At 38.4% G+C, this 18636-nt stretch overlaps 1 protein-coding gene across 4 annotated transcripts in view; it reads right to left on the bottom strand.

Annotated features, from left to right (window-relative positions):
- Window positions 1-18636, bottom strand: part of NFATC3 (nuclear factor of activated T cells 3) — a 133700-nt gene that overhangs the window by 23502 nt on the left and 91562 nt on the right. For all 4 annotated transcript variants that reach the window (XM_060132606.1, XM_060132609.1, XM_060132607.1 and 1 more), the window contains 3 exons: window positions 16093-16148; window positions 14650-14776; window positions 6289-7290 (listed from right to left, as the gene is read on the bottom strand). In XM_060132606.1, the coding sequence (XP_059988589.1) occupies window positions 6289-7290; window positions 14650-14776; window positions 16093-16148 (1185 nt within the window). The remainder of the gene's footprint in view (window positions 1-6288; window positions 7291-14649; window positions 14777-16092; window positions 16149-18636) is intronic.

Genomic DNA, 18636 nt, shown 5'->3' with positions numbered 1-18636 from the left:
AGTGTCTTATACTCCAATAAAGTCTAGGTTAAATAAAAAATTTAAATATTAACAGTAAGATCATTCAAGTCCTAGAGGAAAATATAAGTGGGAACTTTGTATAACATTGGGGTGAGATAAGCCTTTCTAAACAAGATTCCCAAAGCACAGATCAAAAAGAAATGCTGTGGAGCAACTAAGCCCGTGCGCCACAACTACTGTGCCTGCGCTCTAGAGCCCATGAGCCACAACTACTGAGCCCATGTGCCACAACTACTGAAGCCCATGTGCCTACAGCCCGTGCTCCACAACAAGAGAAGCCACCACAATGAGAAGCCCGCGCACCGCAACGAAGAGTAGCTCCCACTCACTGCAACTAGAGAAAAGCCCTCGCGCAGCAATGAAGACCCAATGCAGCCAAAAATAAAAACAAACGAACAGAAATCAAAAAGAAAAGATATATTAGGTTGGACCACCTAAATATTTTACATTTCTATAGACCAAAACACTATTTTAAAAACTGGTAAACAAACGAACTGGCAAAATATATATGCAATACATGTGAGACAGAAAATTAATTCATTAATTATTTTTAAATACACTTTTTGAAGTGAATTTATTTTGAAGACTTCTGATATGCTGTGATATGCTGGCTATTTACTGGTAACCTCTCTTGGATTTTTCCCAGTTTATGTATAAATTTTAGTGTCAAGTTGATTCAAGGAAAAAATTTTGTTCATATACAATATAACTAATTTGTGCCATGTAAGATAACAGAGACACACCTGATATGAGAAATAAAAGGTCTTCTCAAATGCTTGCTCTTGCTTCACTGGGTCTAAAAATTAAATTTTCTTATTATATGTCCAAGAGTGGTTGTGTCTAAGGTCCTGAATCCCCATCATGATCCATTCTGCATAAGCCATGATCCAAAGCCTACATGGGTATTATTTGTGGGACATTTTGCCTCTGGAATTATCCATCATAAATATGTTTGAGGCTGGATGGTACATGTATGCCTCCCAGAAGAGTATTCATGAGTTACCCAGAGTCCTAGTTGAAAGAGAAAGTTCAGTATTATCTACCTCCCTTCACTACTGAGCCCCTAAGTGATTCAACACCTCATTTGGGACCCAGTCTCATCATTGGCTATGCATGGCTTTCTTTTGTTTTATTTATTTAAATACAATAAACACCATTAAAGGAGTATCCAACAGGTGGGCTAGCACACTGACAATAATATTTACCCTTCTGCTCCTCCATACCAGTCTCCTGATTTTCCCATCCAAGTTAATCACCTGAATCTTGTATTTATCATTTCCTTGCAACTGGAAAGCAGGTTCATCTGCTTGTCACCTATATAGAACTGCAGCAGCAGAGGTCACGTCTAGAGTCCCTGTTTACAGTCAAATTAGCAATTGCCCTACATTCAGGATCAGCATGTTACTGCACAGAGCCTGCAAGTGGCAGTGTCAGTTTTCACCACAGCAGCAGGTCAGGCTATATTTAACATGTACCCTCTTCTCTGCTGAAGAGCTGTAGCTACGGTTCTGTTAGTCTGTGAAAGAAGGAGGACAAGGGGGAACTGAGGGACTCTAATGGAAAGTTCTTACTGGATTCAGCTCAATCACAAATTAAATGGGCCTGTATTTAAAAGTCTAAGACAGTCTAGTTTAACAATACTATAATCTTAATTAAAATGCTCAAAACACAGCTGTGACAATTTCTATATTTTTGTACTGTTTTAATGTATATCACTTGGTCCAAATCTGGGACATACACACCATAATGCACAGAAGTGTTTAGGAAAAATTACAGCTCCAGGCACACAAACTTTAACATCTGAGTAAACACTCACTGATAATTTTACAGAGTAGCACATGCTTTCCAAGCAGGGGCAATGGTACACTTAGGTAGCAAAGAAAAATGAAAGTAGCAAAAGAATTTTGAACAATACTCTAATTGGTTGAGTAAGTATATATTACAGCCTTCCAAGGGGACTGCTTGAAAGAGAACATCAATTGGTAAAGGTCAGTATTCTGCTGCTGCTACTACCCCAAGGAATAATCCCCCTGAGGAGGGAGCCGCATTACTCTGAAAATGAGAAATGCTTCTGGGACTCTTTTGAGTTTGGAAGATTGACATGAGGGGTCAAAATCACCTCAATGAAACTGAATAAGGATTCAGTTTCTGAACAAACTAAACTGCAAAGTTTAGTCCTGGGTTCCAAAAACATATGTAAAAATCCACAGTGGAGGGGGGGGTGGGGATACAGAATGGATGTGATTTAGTTATGACTAATGACTAGCACTTATGACTCACTAAATTAACAGCAAGATGGAGCTAAGAAAATCCCCTGACCTAACACCAAACTGATAAATAAAGTCTTCTGAACAAGGAAGGTGACGGTCCCAATCCACTTTGAGCTGGCTACAGTGTTCCCTTCTGGATACGCCCTGCGAAAAGGAACTAAACACCAGGGTTCAAACAGAAGGGAACTACCATGTTAGTGAGGCTGAGGGAAGGATGAAATTGCTGGAGTGTTTTTAAGACTTGGGAAAGAGATCAAGATTTCACAGATGTGAAGGATTATTACAGAACAATGATTAGATTTGTTCTGCATTATTCCAGAGGCATCAGAGCCCACATAAAACAAGGGCAGCTGGAACTTAAAAGACCCTGAGATGTTCCAAAGAATCTGGAGATGAAGAGACCAACAGGAATATAATATCACTAGGGATACCAGAGTATGAATTCCAGTGTGAAAGACAAGGATGGAGCAGAGAGCCTTTAAAACTTCATCTATACTGAGAATCTAGAATTTTAAGATTGCCCTGGCCCCTCTCACAAACCAAGGCTCTGCTAAGAAAACAGCACTTTCTTTCATCTATTCTGCTTGCTCTACATCCACAGTCTCAAACCACAGAATGATGAAAAACATGATTGCAGATACTGAAAAAGCTCTTAGAGTACTGAATTAGGAACCAGGAGACTTGGGTTTTAGTCTTTACTCTGCTATTAAATCAGTGTTACCCTGGATGAATACCTTAAGCTCTGTAAAACTCAGATTCTTTATCTATAAAATGGGGGAGCTGTATTACAGTATTTTTAGTTCTACAAGTCTTGAATTTCTGAGCTGAGGTGCACTAATATCTTCTCTATTAAATGTCACTGAATTTATAATAAAAAATTAAGGTGTTAATGTCCGTATTTCTAAAAGTAACAGTCAAGTAATACCTGAATGATTCTTGACAGACTCCATCTTAATTAAAAATTTCAAAAATAAAAAGGATATTTTATTTGTCTTAATCTTTAATTTGATAAAAAAGGGGTAAATAAATATAAAACAAATAGGATTAATGAAAGTTATTAGGATTAGATGATAAGTATATTTAACTAGTATAACACAAATTTAAAGAAATTACTTGTGTCCTCTAGTTGCGGAGTAGAAATTACTTTGTACTTAATGCTTAGCACAATATAGAAAAGTTAAAATTAAACCTGAGCTCAAGCTAACTGCCAAGTTCACTTCAAGTATTTCTAATCCTTTTTGGCGTGTTTTATGGCTTACTTTTAAAGCTTATCAGAAAGGGGCCATTCAAGTACTACAGAGTTCCAAGTACTGGGGAGTTCAAGGCCTATGAAATATGTTATTATTGTTTTTTTAAAGAATTTATATTAAAACTCTGCAGAACTGTAGGATTTTCTAAGCCTCTAGTTTACCTTCAAAGGTAAATCCCAAAAAAAAGGGCAAATCCAAATAACATAATCAATGAGTCAGTTGGCAAACATCAAAAATTCATTTGATATTTGACAGCATCAAAATGTAAATTGCAAAAATTATACATCCAATAATCTGAGGTGCCCAGGAGTGTATTTTAGTTCTCCCACCCCCTCTTTAATTACTGCTAGCACCACTGAGCTTCTTTTTTTTTTAAGCTTTTTTGTGGCTGCACCGCACAGCATGCAGGATCCTAGTTCCCCGACCAGGGATTAAATCCATGCCCCCTGCATTGGAAGCGCAGAGTCTTAACCACTGGACCACCAGGGAAGTGCCACCACTGAGCTTCTATCAAGTCTCCTGATAGGTGGCAATAAGGGAATTCATTAGCCAGTCCTTGTCCTCTGTGGGGAACTTTGCTTAATTGTGAATGGAACAAAAATGAAATTGCTTTTGTATTTGCCCTCATAGACCTCATTTTTCCAGATTCTCTGTTTCTGCAACATATCTTCACATATTCAAAAGAATCTTGACACATTCGAAAGATGAAATAAATAAAAATTCCATAAAGCCTTTCTTTCCAATTTGCTGTCCCCCCCAAAATCACTCAATCTGTGGTAAATTAGAAAGAGCAGGTTCCAGCTTTGGTCTCTTTTTAGAAAAACAGTCTTCATTTGGAAAGAAAATGCGCTGGAATACCCAGCAGCTATGAGACCTGCTTAATAAATCTTGTGTTTTCAGTGGCATCACTGAAGTGGTAGGTTATCACACTCCAGGTCTCACCCTTTGTTTCAGGGATTAAAATTCTAAACACAAACCTTGAAAGCAATACAAGTGTGACAGATCAGATGCTGTTGTGAACATATATTCGTGCAGTGAAATTCTGCACACGCATTCCTAGAGAATGTTCCACTATTCTCTAGGAATTAAAAAAGCTTGGGGGATCCCCTTTAGTGCTGTGTTCTAACCATCACGGCCTGCTGTTGCTGGGGGGCAGCTGTAGTACTGCAAGAAAAAGACTAGACTGAAAAGACCTGCCTCCAGTCTCAGCTCTGCTACTTACCAGTTATGTGATCTTCAGAAAGTCTGATTCTCTAAATATAGCTACCTAGAGAATCAGTAAGAGTTAAATTAGATAACAATGCTATGCAAATTGTGGGTTTTGCTTGTTTACAGCTATACCTTCTGTCTATACACAAATGACCTGGCATATCCCCTTGTGGCTTTGAAAGCCGTCCTCCACTATGCCATCTGCCCTCCAGCCACAGAAAATCATGCTTTCCCAGACATAGCTCTATGTTTCTGCTTCTGTTGTCTGGTTTTCCCTTTGATTCTCATTTACTGATACTACACTTGTTCTTAGCCAAAAGGATAAGAAGTGATTGATCCTTATTTACTGAAAAATATATTCATCCTCCAAGACTGGCTTAAAAGTCATCTCCTCAAGGAAGCCTCTCTGAATCCTTCTAATAGAATCTTTCACATCTCTTTGCTGATCTCCCAATGTGCTTCTTTTATATCTTGGTTGTAAGTGACTAAGACCTACTGCATCATTGTATCCTCATATACTCATCTGACAGTAAAGCCCTGGTGCCAGGTCGGGGCTACGGTGGGGGCTCCCACATTTTATCATTTTATATACCTTCCTTTTCCCTTATGTTTGGAATTTAAAACCAGCTTTGCAACTAAGTAGTAAATAGTCTCTCCAGATGTATAAAGGAGATGGCTGACCTAGAGTTACTTTTCTACAGATTAATACAGAATCAGAGAGAGAATTAAAATTCTGTGTCCATGTTTCAAATTTTTCATATTGTACAACACTTACACAGGTAGCTTTCACTGAATTCCTATTTCGACAAAATTTCACTACCATATAAATGACAAAGCCAAGTATAAACTCTAAAATTATTACCTGAAAATCCTACCTTGGGGGAATTTTCAATTATTAAAATAATTAATTTCCAGAGTTTGCTGTCCAATTTATGATTTCATAAAAACAGAGGTCTACATACCAACTTGCTACATTTACATAAATAGCTTCTTTTTATCATGGTGCCAACAGCTGTACCAGCAGCAGCAAACCAGTCCGGTCTTGTACCATCACCACTATCTGACTCAGCAAGCTGGCAGGGCCAGAGAAGCAGGTTCTTTACTTGTGTGAGTCTCCTCAAGGACAAGAACTCTATCCTCATACCTTTCTAGTATTCCTAGCATTTAACTCTGTGCCTTGCAAAGGTTTAATGAATTAACACTTATGAATTCCATTCTCTAGACACTGTGACCTCACTGTATGTTCTGAAAGGGAAAATGCTCAATAAAAGCTCACATCTTCAGTTCCATCACAAATAGGTGGTAGGTTATTACTCAAGGTCTCACCCTTCCCAACAGATATAAGTGGTAAAATAGACTTTAAAGCATATATGTTCATGTCTATCTTCCGAGTCATATATCAACATATTTCTAGTAAAAACAACTTATTAAAAAGCCCAACCATATGCCAATAAACAATCCATGGTAACTTTCTCATGACTCTTAAGGGAAGGAAGTTCCTGGATCTTCACTGCTTCAAAGCATAAAGATGAACTTACCATCATCTAAAGTGATGTCCTGAAGACCAATTGTAGAAAAGTTAGGTTCCTGCTCTTCAGGTTCAGGTTTAATGTTCACAGTTGCCTCATCAGGTGGAAATGAAGCTGGATCGCACAAACTGGGACATAATAAGGATGAAGGTGCAGAAAGACCTCCCTGGCCTGTACCTTGTGCTTGAGTTGAGTGCTGTCCAGAATGCATTCTGGTGGCTAGAGACTGTGATGAGGCAGTTCCTGAGCTAGGAGACTGGTAAGGCATAGGCTGTAGCTGAGGAGATGGTGGCCCAGAAAGTGGTGAACTGGCCAAGGGATGAGAGGTTGCTTGGGAAGCTGTTGTAGCAGTCCCTGAATGTGAAGGACCATACGTAATGGGTTGTAACTGAGGGGAAGGCTGACCTGTAACCTGATCGGCCACTGGAGAAGAAAGAGATCTTTGTCCTGTGTTTGAACAACAGTATCCCATTGACTGCAGATGAGGCAAGGTCTGCACAGAATGAGGTGTGTGGGCTAAGAGATGTCCTGTTGAGCCTGAATTTGAAGAATGAAAAGGTATGGATGATGGTGGCTGACAGCCAAGATTTATTAAATTAGGAAGAGCTGCATCCTGCTGAAACAAAACTGGATCAAATTCTTGACTAGAGGCAGCATTAACAGGAAGACAAGTTGGTCCATTGAATACGACATTAGTTTGCATAGGCTGATAGGAAGACCCTACAGGAGGTGTTGGTGCGACTTGAAAAGGCTGGTGCACAACTGAAGAAGGTATCATATGCTGTTCTTTACCAGCACTCTCATCCCTACACTGCAACTGTGGCAGATGGGTTGAGGTTACCATGGATGCATATGTTAGCTGGATGGGACAAACCAAGCTTCTCTGTGCAGACAGTACACTGTCATGTAGGTGTCCTGTATCTGAAGAAGACCTCTGGGTCTGGACAGGATGAGGCAATGATGGAACTGAAGACAAATCAATCTCTTCTCTGTGTTCTTGCTTCATCAAAACTGAAAAGAAAGTTATTAATGCAAATGTTATTACATAATACATAAAATAATTATGAAAGGCCTTCATTCTAGGCTACACAACTGTAGTGCACACACAAGCCAGGGGTTGAAAACTCAAATGCCTTCAGGGAAGACAGATAATATAAAATATGTGAAACCAGTAAATAGAAGACAACATGGAGTGGTTCTTGCTTCAAAAGTATTCAAGTTAAAAAAAAAGAAAAAAACCAATACTGCATAGATCTCTATGAAGTGATATTGGAAAGATCTCTAAGACACGTTGTTAAGTAAAAAAAAAGTCAATTGCAGAACATGTGTATATGTCACAATTCGCGAAAAATATTGTGTATGTATATATACACACGCATATACACATGTACACATGTTTTTGCTTATATATGTGTGGATATCTCTGGAAAGATGCACAAGAAACTGATAACTGTTGTGTTTATTGCTGGGAAGGGAAACTAGGTGAATAGGGGATAGGAGCATGAGGAAGATTTACTTTTTACTGTCTAAGTTTTGGGGCCTTTTGAATGTTTTCCACCATGTATATATATTACTTATTTAAAAATAAATAATTTCTTAAAAACCCCAAGATCATTATGAGGTAGGGATTATTATTATCCCTGCCTTATAGATGAGTGAGTATACTGAAGAGGAGATTAAAGACACTAAGATCTCACAGCAGCTAAGTGGTATCATAAGGACTTGAACACAGGTTTTTCTGCCTCCAAAGTCCATGCTTTTATTCACTGCAGTATACTGTATTACCAACGGAAATTCTACTTCACCATTCCACCAAGCAAGCAGAGGTTACAAATACCAATCATCATCCTTTATGACATTAGAAAAGTAGCAGATCCATGAATTAGTTTGAGTCTACTTGATGAAAGGACTGCTTAAAGTAGGAATCAATGCATTTTGCTTATTTTATTTAATATGCATATCAAAACAGAAAAGAGCCGTTAATTTACTGTGTCAAAACAACTGATGTCATTGTTTCTCTTGGCAAGCACTTCAGTCCATTTTTCTAAAAATTATCTACTTTAGCCTCCTATTGAAGTGCTATAATACATTTAAAAATAATTTTCCTAAATTCACATCTCATTGTTCCTTCCAAGTTTGTACTAAAAATTAACATAATTAAAATTTTCATGATCTTCACAAAATATAAGAAACTCCATTTTATGTCAAAGGAAAATAATGAGACCCAAAGCAAGGTCAAATCTCATCTGTCCATTTATTAAACCTTTGCCAAGTACAAGTCTCTTCACATAAGCATGGTCTCAATCTGAGAAAATGAAGGTAAGAATTAAGATAGCCCTGATGGTATATTTTACTGTAGAAGAGGTAATTAATGGAGCAGTTGTTTGGGGTGCATTTGAGTTCTGCACTTTGCTCTGGCTTCTTAGAAGAACAGGATAGGTTCATTATTCATCTGCTTTAGCCTCTAAATCTGGCAACTGGTGAGCCCACCTCTAACAATGAGACAACAACCCTAAGGACTGAGAGAAAGGTATATCACCAATCTTGTTGCTTCTGCCACAATGCTCATGTTCTTGACCCAGACCTCCATCCAGTTTCTGATTCTTGCTCAGGTATTTCAAGTATGGTTCACTGTGTCTATTGGCTCCTGACCTCTCTAATGTCTTTTTTTTTCGTTTCTTTTTTTTTCCCCCTAATGTCTTGATGCACTTACTTTTCTTCTGACTTTGGCAGAAATAGAACTTTGTCCTTGGACTACTGGATTTTTTTGTCTTCTACTTCAGCTCCTACTCTGGTCTTAAGAAAACTACAGTGAATCCTATATCCAGAGTCATATTTCTACATAAGGAAGGAGAATATCCAAGAAAGCCTACTCTCATCCCTTAATCCTGAATGGAACAGGTGGGGCCCTTGGTTACATAAGTGGTTGGTTATCATGCACTAAAAAGGAGACAGAGGGACTGAAAACTACAGCATAACATCCATCTTTTTTGCATGATCCAATCTTTATTTCTATGTTCCTGACTGACATCTGGGTAGCCAGATTGAGAATTCTGCTCTACTAAATCGAATGCATTTCCATTCTGCCAAATCAAGTATCACTCTTTTTGTCTATAAGAGATTCAGACTCCAACCTGACCAAACCATAAGAAGTCCTCACTGCTGGTCTATGGTAATTTATTCTTGTTTGGAGGGAAATACAGTTAAACAGATCTTATAATACCTACAATGAGATGAGTTTTAGAAACAGAGTAACTCTACCTTTTGTATTATACATGCTAATTCTCAAACTTAGAATGTTGATGAACAGAGGCATCCAGAAAAAAAAAAAAATCAACTGGTCTAGTGGTTTTCAAACCATGAGAAGCCTCACACTCTTCTTGAAGTGGTGGATGTAGAAGAACAGGATGTAAAGAGAAAGAGCTCTGGATTTCCTTTTCCAGTGCAAAGAGAGCACCCAAGCTGGCTTTCATCCTTTTTCATATACTGGCTTTTTGCATAAGATTTTATTTGAAGAATAAACAACCTAAGCAATATGAAAACCACTGCTTTAGTATTATACCCTCATTTTATAGAGGTTAATCAGTAGGTACAGTCTGTGGCAGAGCTGAGATCTGATCTCCTGACTGTAAGGCATGCTTTTTCTCCCAATCAAAACAACCACAATACAAAAGTCAGTTTGTCCAGTCAACTATTTGGAACACAGAATATACCCTTCCACAGGCAAAATATTATACATAAGAGTTTGGCTCTAATGCTGCTCTGAAAAATCCCCATGATGCCAAAAACCAGAGCTCAGATGGTACCCCCAAGTACAAATAACTTCTGCTGGGCTTCAGAGGGAGACACATTTCTTCTAGGGTGGGGGTAGAGTCTCCCACATTGGAAGTTCTGAAGCTAGAAGCTGGGCAGAAGTTCAGACAGCACCACTAAGGAAGGGCTGTGTGCTCTATTACCATCTGCGGTAAGGGTAATTTGTGAATCATACACATATGCCGCTAACTGTCTTCATTCTACAAAGTAAATGGATTGTGGGACAAATAATACTAAACACAATCCCTAATTTTAAAAAAAAATTTTTTAAATCAGCCACTTGCAGCTAATGATTATTCCTCCATTGGATATTGATATTGGTCAGACCCCTATTGCTAGGGGGTTGCCAAAAAGGAAACAAATTAACAAATCCTTTAATAAAAAACATGCAACTTACAAATATCTAAAACTTTTATAAAATTTAAAAAGGAATTATTGCCCCAACATAAACAAATGGCTAAAATCTCTAATATAAAGAATTCATAAAATTAAAAAGACAAACACAATAATTCTAAAATAACAAAGGGTCATACAGTAGAATACTAAAAAGCTATCAAAATTCTATCTGCTGATAAGGAAAAATAAAAATGTTCAGGTTACAAAATTAGTATATATAATATAGCATGGTCCCATTTCTATTTTTCTTTTTCTTTTTTTTTTGCGGTACACAGGCCTCTCACTGTTGTGGCCTCTCTCGTTGTGGAGCACAGGCTCCAGATGCGCAGGCTCAGCGGCCATGGCTCACAGGCCCAGCCACTCCACGGCATGTGGGATCCTCCCGTACTGGGGCACGAACCCGTGTCCCCTGCGTCGGCAGGCGGACTCTCAACCACTGCGCCACCAGGGAAGCCCCCATTTCTATTTTTAAAAGGATGTATCTATATATGGATCAAAAGGATCTAAAAGGAGATAATGACAGTGGAAGAGAATATGGATGTTTTAAAAAAATTTTTTCAACTTGTCTTTTAAAAAAATTCAGTTATGTATTTGCCTTTGTAAAAACTTTATTCAAAATTTCACTTCAGAAAAAAAGTGAAAAAAGCCAAATGTTACAGACAAAAGGCAGTAATCAACCAGAATAAGGACTGTCAAACACTCCTGTGTGTCCTGTGTCCACTCTTCCTTCATTAGTGTGTGCCACCTGATTTGTATTCTGTCAACCATAAAGCCAGTTATGACAGCTCCAGTCCAATCCAATATCTCCCTGCACTCTGGAGTCCCATTGATTTCCATTCTTACATGTAATGCCCTCTAGGACTCTGCCTTTATATTGTCCTCTCAATTCAAGAGCTGAAAATGTAAAGGCATTATATTTGCTCCTTTCTGTTTGCCTATTACCACCACTATGACGGTAGTAATCAACACCTCTAACATGTTGACCCTATTGTTTTTGGTTTTTTTTGGTGATCCTAATACTTTTCTGTGAGGATTTATTTACTTGTCATTCTTGATTTCTTAAATGCTGCTGCTTTTTTTTTTTTTTTTCCGGTACGCGGGCCTCTCACTGTTGTGGTCTCTCCCATTGCGGAGCACAGGCTCCGGACGCGCAGGCTCAGCGGCCATGGCTCACGGGCCCAGCCGCTCCGTGGCATGTGGGATCCCCCCGGACCAGGGCACGAACCCGTGTCCCCTGCATCGGCAGGCAGACTCTGAACCACTGCACCACCAGGGAAACCCGACCCTATTGTTTTTTTACCCCAATTCTAGAAGCTCTCTCCTTTCTTATTCAAGTTAGATTCTATAGTTCCTTATCTCAAAAGAATTTTCTAACATTCCTGGACCCTGTTGTCTTTAGTAACTCTCACCCTGGAAGAGCTCTACTATCCATATTTTACCACCTGCCCTGAAGAATCTGAGTGCTGCTTAAGAAAGTTACATAGCAGAGCTAATTAGTATCCATAAATTAACCAATATCAACATCAAAGGTGCCCTTTGATCATGCCTAGAATCCTATTACATGTCTGTGGTAACTTACTTTTCCCTCTTTACAACAACTTTTTCAAACTTCTCCACACTGTTAAACTGCCAAATCACCGACATTGCCCTCTCTCTGCTCACAATAGGAGACTTCAGGTCATTCTTTACAGAAACAAAATTGAAGCTATCATATGGAAACTCCCTAAACTCTCCATTACTAAATCTGTAAACCTTCCTAATGTATATCCATCTTGTTCATCTCCTTTACCTTCCCTCTTGTTCCTTCTCCCATTTAAGGTCCATTGCAACTTGCATATTTTAAATCCTATCCTCTCCCAACCTTCACAGAAACCTGATATTCTTTATCATCACTGATGCTCTCTCCTCTGTATACTCAAAATACTCTAGCTGTCTGAATCACCTTTTTAACCTTCTTGGGCCTCTCCCATATAAATCTCACCCTCCACAGTTAGTAAGTTGAGAAAAGACTAAACTGGTCAATGACATCTTTTAAAGTGACAGAAGAAATATGGGAAAAATTATTTTTGAATTACAAATCTGATCACGTCACCTCCCTATTAAAACTCACTTCTTACAACTCTTTTAATACTCTATGATCCAACCAACCATAAGGCCTTTGCATATGCTACTGCCTTTATGTGGAATGTTCTCCCACACTTTATCTAACAATAATTAACAATATAGACTGTACAGCCACACTGCCTGGATTAAAATCTCACCTCTGCCTTTATTAGCTGTGTGATCTCAGTTCACTCACTTGCCAAATGGGAAGGGCAACACTACCTACCTTATAGGGTTATGGGAGGATAAATGAGTTATTATGTATAAACTGCTGAGAATAGCACCCAGCACACACTAAATGCTTTATATGTTTACTAAATAAATGAATAAACAGATGTAGTCTAGGATACGTTATGAGCCCAGACTCTGGAACCAGACTGCCTATGTATGATGTTTGGCTCTAGGAGACCTTGGGCACATTACTTAGCCACTCAGTCTCCTCATTTGTAAAATAAGACAATAACCTATCCCATAGGTTTGTTTTTTTTGTTTGTTTTTTTGCGGTACGCGGGCCTCTCACTGTTGTGGCCTCTCCCGTTGTGGAGCACAAGCTCCGGATGCACAGGCTCAGCGGCCATGGCTCACGGGCCCAGCTGCTCTGCGGCATGTGGGATCTTCCCGGACCGGGGCACGAACCCGCGTCCCCTGCATCGGCAGGCGGACTCTCAACCACTGCGCCACCAGGGAAGCCCCGCATAGGTTTATTAAGAGGATTAAATGAATACAGAAAGGTCTTAGAACAGTACTAAAACAGAGTAAATGTTACATAATTATAAACTATTACTATTACTTTCCAGTTCTCAACTCCTCATAGAAGTCTTTTCACAACCAGTTAGCCTAGACAAGGGTCCCTCTGTTATTTTCACCCACAGCACTGTTTCCCTTTCCTTAACATTCCTTATCTCTGTTTCTAATTACAAATTTGTAAGTAATTTATTTATTTAGAGGTTTATTAGCTTCTATTTGTTCCACTAGATTATAAGCTCCATGAGAGAAGCTAAGAGAGGTTTTACCCAACTAATGTGCACCCTTAAACACTTATTGAATTAATGAGTAAATGAAATGGCTAATCAAAATCTTTTGTTTTCAAAGGTTTATATTCTATTTGAAAATTATCTGAAATATTTTATTACCAAGTAATATATTAACAAGATCAAGTAATAATAATTTTCAGATTCTGGAATATAAGTGGCCTTCAGAGGCTCTAAATGAAATACAGCCAGGCTTTAAAGAATATGATGACAAATGAATGACTAATAACCAATACCCTCTCAAATTCATGTGTTTGTTCTTTTCATTTACTATAAACCATTTAAAAGTTTTTACAACAAGTTTTGAAGAATAAGGTTCACTATGATTTTTTTATCATTATATGTTCTGGTGACAAATGCAGCACCTAACACAGAGAAGACCTCTATAAATGTCTGTTCTCTAAGTATGTAAACATCAGCGTGAATTACTGCATATAATATTTATGTGTCACAATCCAGATCTGGAAAATTACAGCACTAGAACTGCTGCAGAAAAAGGTGTGAAAGCCTCCTTTGTTATGGTGTCTCTATAAAATCAGGAATTCTGCCATCAATGTTATATTCCCACAAAGTCAATATATGCTACAGTTGCTGCTTGCCAAATGAAAATTTAATGACACATTTTCCGTTTTGATTGGGAATGGTTGAGATGAAGACACTATGAAACAGGCACACTGCCTTTCTGCAGTGCTAAGGGCACTGGAAGGGCACAAGGGAAGTTCACACATATTCATAAACACCTACTATTCCAACAGTGCTGGTGATTTTTGATAACTCCTGAAAAACAGACTTCAAATCTATTGATACAATCTTTTAATTTCCTTATAATAAGTGACTACAAAATAACAATTTCTATCAGATCTAATATTTAAAGTCAATACAAACTTTACAGATTAAGCATGCACTGGGATTTTTATTGATTATAAGGACCCTACCTTTAAACACTCTAATACAGGATTCATTGAATAACTTTTTATTCATTATGAAAGAAAGCTCTATAGTAAACCATCACAACAACTCCTCGTACCTGGTGTGTAAGTAAAACGTTGAGACTGGCTTTTTTTCCTCTTGCCATTGCAAAGATAAAAGTGCACCTGCACTGCAGCTGTAACTGCTGGGTTATGATATGGAGGAACTTCAAGGACAATGTGAGCCTAAGGAGCATGGAAAGCAAGATTGTGTTACACTCAGAACTAAAAATGAAATGCACCTGCTAAACTCAACACGTCTCATGAGTCTTAACTATTCAGGCTCGTTATGCGAATAAACTGGTATATAAGTCATCTGGAGATTTACTCTATGGATACTTCAGTCTTAACAGAGAAAAGCTCTTTCAAGTAAACCATTAAGGGAGAAATTGCTTTTCACTCACCCACTTGGGTTTCTAGTTGTAGCAGAAATCAAAAGTCTTACATATTATACAGCCAGATATTTTGCTGTAATAAATATTATGTATTACTATACATCTTAAGTGGAAGTCTGTTCTCATTTTTAATCAAGTTTAATAGTTCCCAAGTTGTGTTACAGTTTAGATTTCTTATCTTACATTTTTTTGGGGGGGGGGCCTCACTGTGCAGCTTGCAGGATATCTCAGTTCCCCAACCAGGGATTGAGCCTGGTCCATGGCAGGGAAAGCACCGAATCCTAATCACTAGACCACCAGGGAACTCCCTTATCTTAAACTTTATAATCAAAATGTTCTAAACTGGCAATACACAAAATCTGCATCTATATTAAGAATAATTTTACATATGCAGGGTGAAAACTTTTAGCCCCAAATCAACTGCAATCCTTTTTTTTTAACCTTTCGGCCACGCCGCACAGCATGTAGGGATCTCAGTTCCCCGACCAGCGACTGAACCCACTCCCCCTGCATTGGCAGCGTAGAGTCTTAACCACTGGACCACCAGGGAAGTCCTCAACTGCAATCCTTAATCTAACTTCTCTAGGTCTTTGGAGAGCACTGTAGGAAGTGGTACTATCTAGCCCAGAAAAAATTCTGTCTTCATTCCAACCAGGATGAAGGGACCACAACTTTCAGTGCTGATTCCTGGAAGGCTTAATGTGAAGGAGTTGGAAGTAGTGTATTAAATACACAACCCCCCGACGGCTTGTCCTCCTCCTATTTTTTGCCCACTATATAAGTTCTTCACTGAATTTGTTTGATCTCTTCACTGAATTCAGAGAAATAAATCAATAACTTCAGTATAAGAACCTTCTAATAATCTTTCATTTCTAATTTCTCCTTTCCTATACACAAAATCGGGGAAGAAAGACACCCAACTGTTTATCTTTCTTAAACTTTAATTTTAGTACCAGGAAAGTATCTATCTCACATCCAAACTTCTAAAAATTCTAATTTACTTTTCCATTACTCAACAGGTAAGATTCCTCATCTATACCATAAAGCAGCATTATCCAATTTTCTCATTAAGTTTCTTACATATTTCTAAACAAGTAAACTTCTTACCCCTTGACATTTTTCTTTGATTATTTTCCCTTCTACTTCCCACTGAGGTCGTCCATCTATTGACAGAAACAATTTACAGTTAAAAGGAATTCAAGTCAAAAAGCATACAAAATCTAATGTATTTAGTATCACAAATTTATTGGCAAAAGGAATCTTTATCTCGCTGACTTCCATTATGAAAATAAAATGTGTACCCATGGGGAAAAAATGTGGAGAAAGATCTTGGGCTGCCCAAGTTCACAGGGCCCAGAGAGTTTATTCTACTAAGTGATGTTTGAAAATCTTCTGAAAACACCTCTATCAAGTGGTGGTCAACTTCTGCTTGTATGCCTTAAGTAATGGGAAACTCACTCCCTAACCAAGTAACCCATTTCATCTTTGGAATAGTAACTGCTGCTAGAAAATTGCATCTATCTTCATGATAGACGACATCTGTCTCCTACTAGTATCCAACCCTGGTCTAAGCACTATTCCTTATAGCCATCACCCCAAAATCTTGAGCATTTCTGTGAGACAACACTTCAGATGTTTAAAAGCAGCTCTGTTTGCCTGTGTCTCCTTTTCTGCTGGCTAGTACCCCCAGTTCTGCATTTATCCCTTAAACAATATTTTAGCCTTCCTGGTTACTCTTCTTTGAATTTTCCTCCAGTGTGACCGTCTCCCTCCAAATGCACCAGGCTCAGGACTGAGTAGAAAAGGTGAGAAATGATCCAGAAATTATAGAGTGTGACTGAGGCTCTTGCCAAATTCTGTGGCGATGCTGTGTCTCTGTTAATAAAAGTTTTCTGGAGCAGCTACACCATGCTGACTCATATACTTAGTGTGTGGCCAGCAGTGTCCCTCTGTCTGCCACATTTCCTACTGCCAAGCTCAAGTTCCCACACTGTGTATTTATGCAGCTGGCTTTTTTTTTTTAACCCCCAACCCTTGTTACGTTAATTTCCCCCTACTAGACTTCATTTTCTAGGATTGCTTGGCTTGTCAAGATCTTCTTAGATACTGATGGTCTTATGAACTATTTCCTAGGCTTTCCAGATTTGTGTCACCTAAAGATCTGGCCAGCACATTTTCTGTCTCTTCATCCCAAGTGAATTATTTACCTGGGGAAAGCCCCACCTGCTACTAGAGCTCTCACTCCAGCATTCTTTTTATGTCATGGGCATTTACCCAGTGACTAACCCATACAAGTATCTTCACAGCTAGCATGACTTCATCTGGTCTGTGAAAATATCAGAAGACTCAATGAAACGCTGTCTAGATTGTGACTATCACCTTCCAGTCCAATATAGCTAAGAGCTACCCTTGTGCACAAGAAATACTACAGACAAATGCTCAGAACTACAGCTCAGTTCAGCAATCATCTGCTGGGTCCCAACATGCCAAGCACTTTGGGTTGCTGAGATAATGGAGATAGGATACCCTGCCTTCAGTTTGTGGATGAAAGGTAAATATAAACAGTTCATTATAATGAAATGTGGTGGTTACAATAACTAATAAAGGTGCATTCTGGATGTACTAAGAGCACAGAGGTCAGGGTCCTTAACCTAGCCTTGGCTACTGTAAATACTGCTGCAATGAACACAGGGGTATATATGTTTTTTCCAAGTTAAGTGTTTCTGTTTTTTTCAGATAAATACCCAGAAGTGTACCACTAGATCATATGGTAGTTCTACTTTTAATTTTTTGAGGAACCTCCAAAATATTTTTTTGTAGTGATTGCACCAGTTTACATTCCCACAAACAGTATGCAACGATTCCCTTTTCTCCACATCCTTGCCAACACTTGTTTTTTTCTAGTCTTTTTAATAACAGCCATTCTAAGAGGTGGGAGGTGGTATCTCTCTATGGTTTTGACTTGCATTTCACTGATGATTAACAATGTAGAGCGTCTTTTCATATCTGTTGCCCATCTGTGATCTTCTTTGGAAAAAAATGTCTATTGGGATCTTCTGCCCATTTCTTAATTGGGATTGCTTGCTTTTTTGCTATTGAGCTATATGAGCTCTTTATATGCTTTGGATAGTAGCCCCTTATCAGATATATGACTTGTAAATATTTTCTCTCATTCAGTAGGTTGCCTTTTCATTTTGTTGATGGTTTCCTTTGTTGTGTAGACGCTTTTTAGTTTGATGTAGTCCCTCTTGTTTATTTTTGCTTTTGATGCTTTTGCTTTTGGTGTCAGACTCAAAAAATCATTGTCAAGACCTATGCTATGGCTTACCACCTATGCATTTTTCTAGTTTTACGGTTTCAGGTTTTACATTCAAGCCTTCAATCCATTTTGAGTTAATTTTTGTGTATGGTTTAAGAGAGTGGCCCACTTTCATTCTTTTGCATGTGGCTAATTTTCCCAATACCACTTATTGAAGAAACTTGTTCTTTCCCCATCGTGTATTCTTGGCTCCTTTGTTTTATATTAATTGACCATATACATGTAGGTTTATTTCTGGGCTCTCTATTCTGTTCCATTGATCTATATGTCTGTTTTGATGCCAATACCATACTAATTTAATTACTATAGCTTTGTAATATAGTTTGAAATCA

This window comes from Lagenorhynchus albirostris, chromosome 19, assembly GCF_949774975.1.
Source record: "Lagenorhynchus albirostris chromosome 19, mLagAlb1.1, whole genome shotgun sequence".
Classification (NCBI taxonomy): domain Eukaryota; kingdom Metazoa; phylum Chordata; class Mammalia; order Artiodactyla; family Delphinidae; genus Lagenorhynchus; species Lagenorhynchus albirostris.
Note: the sequence above shows the minus strand (reverse complement) of the source record. Positions and strands in the feature narration are given on the sequence as shown.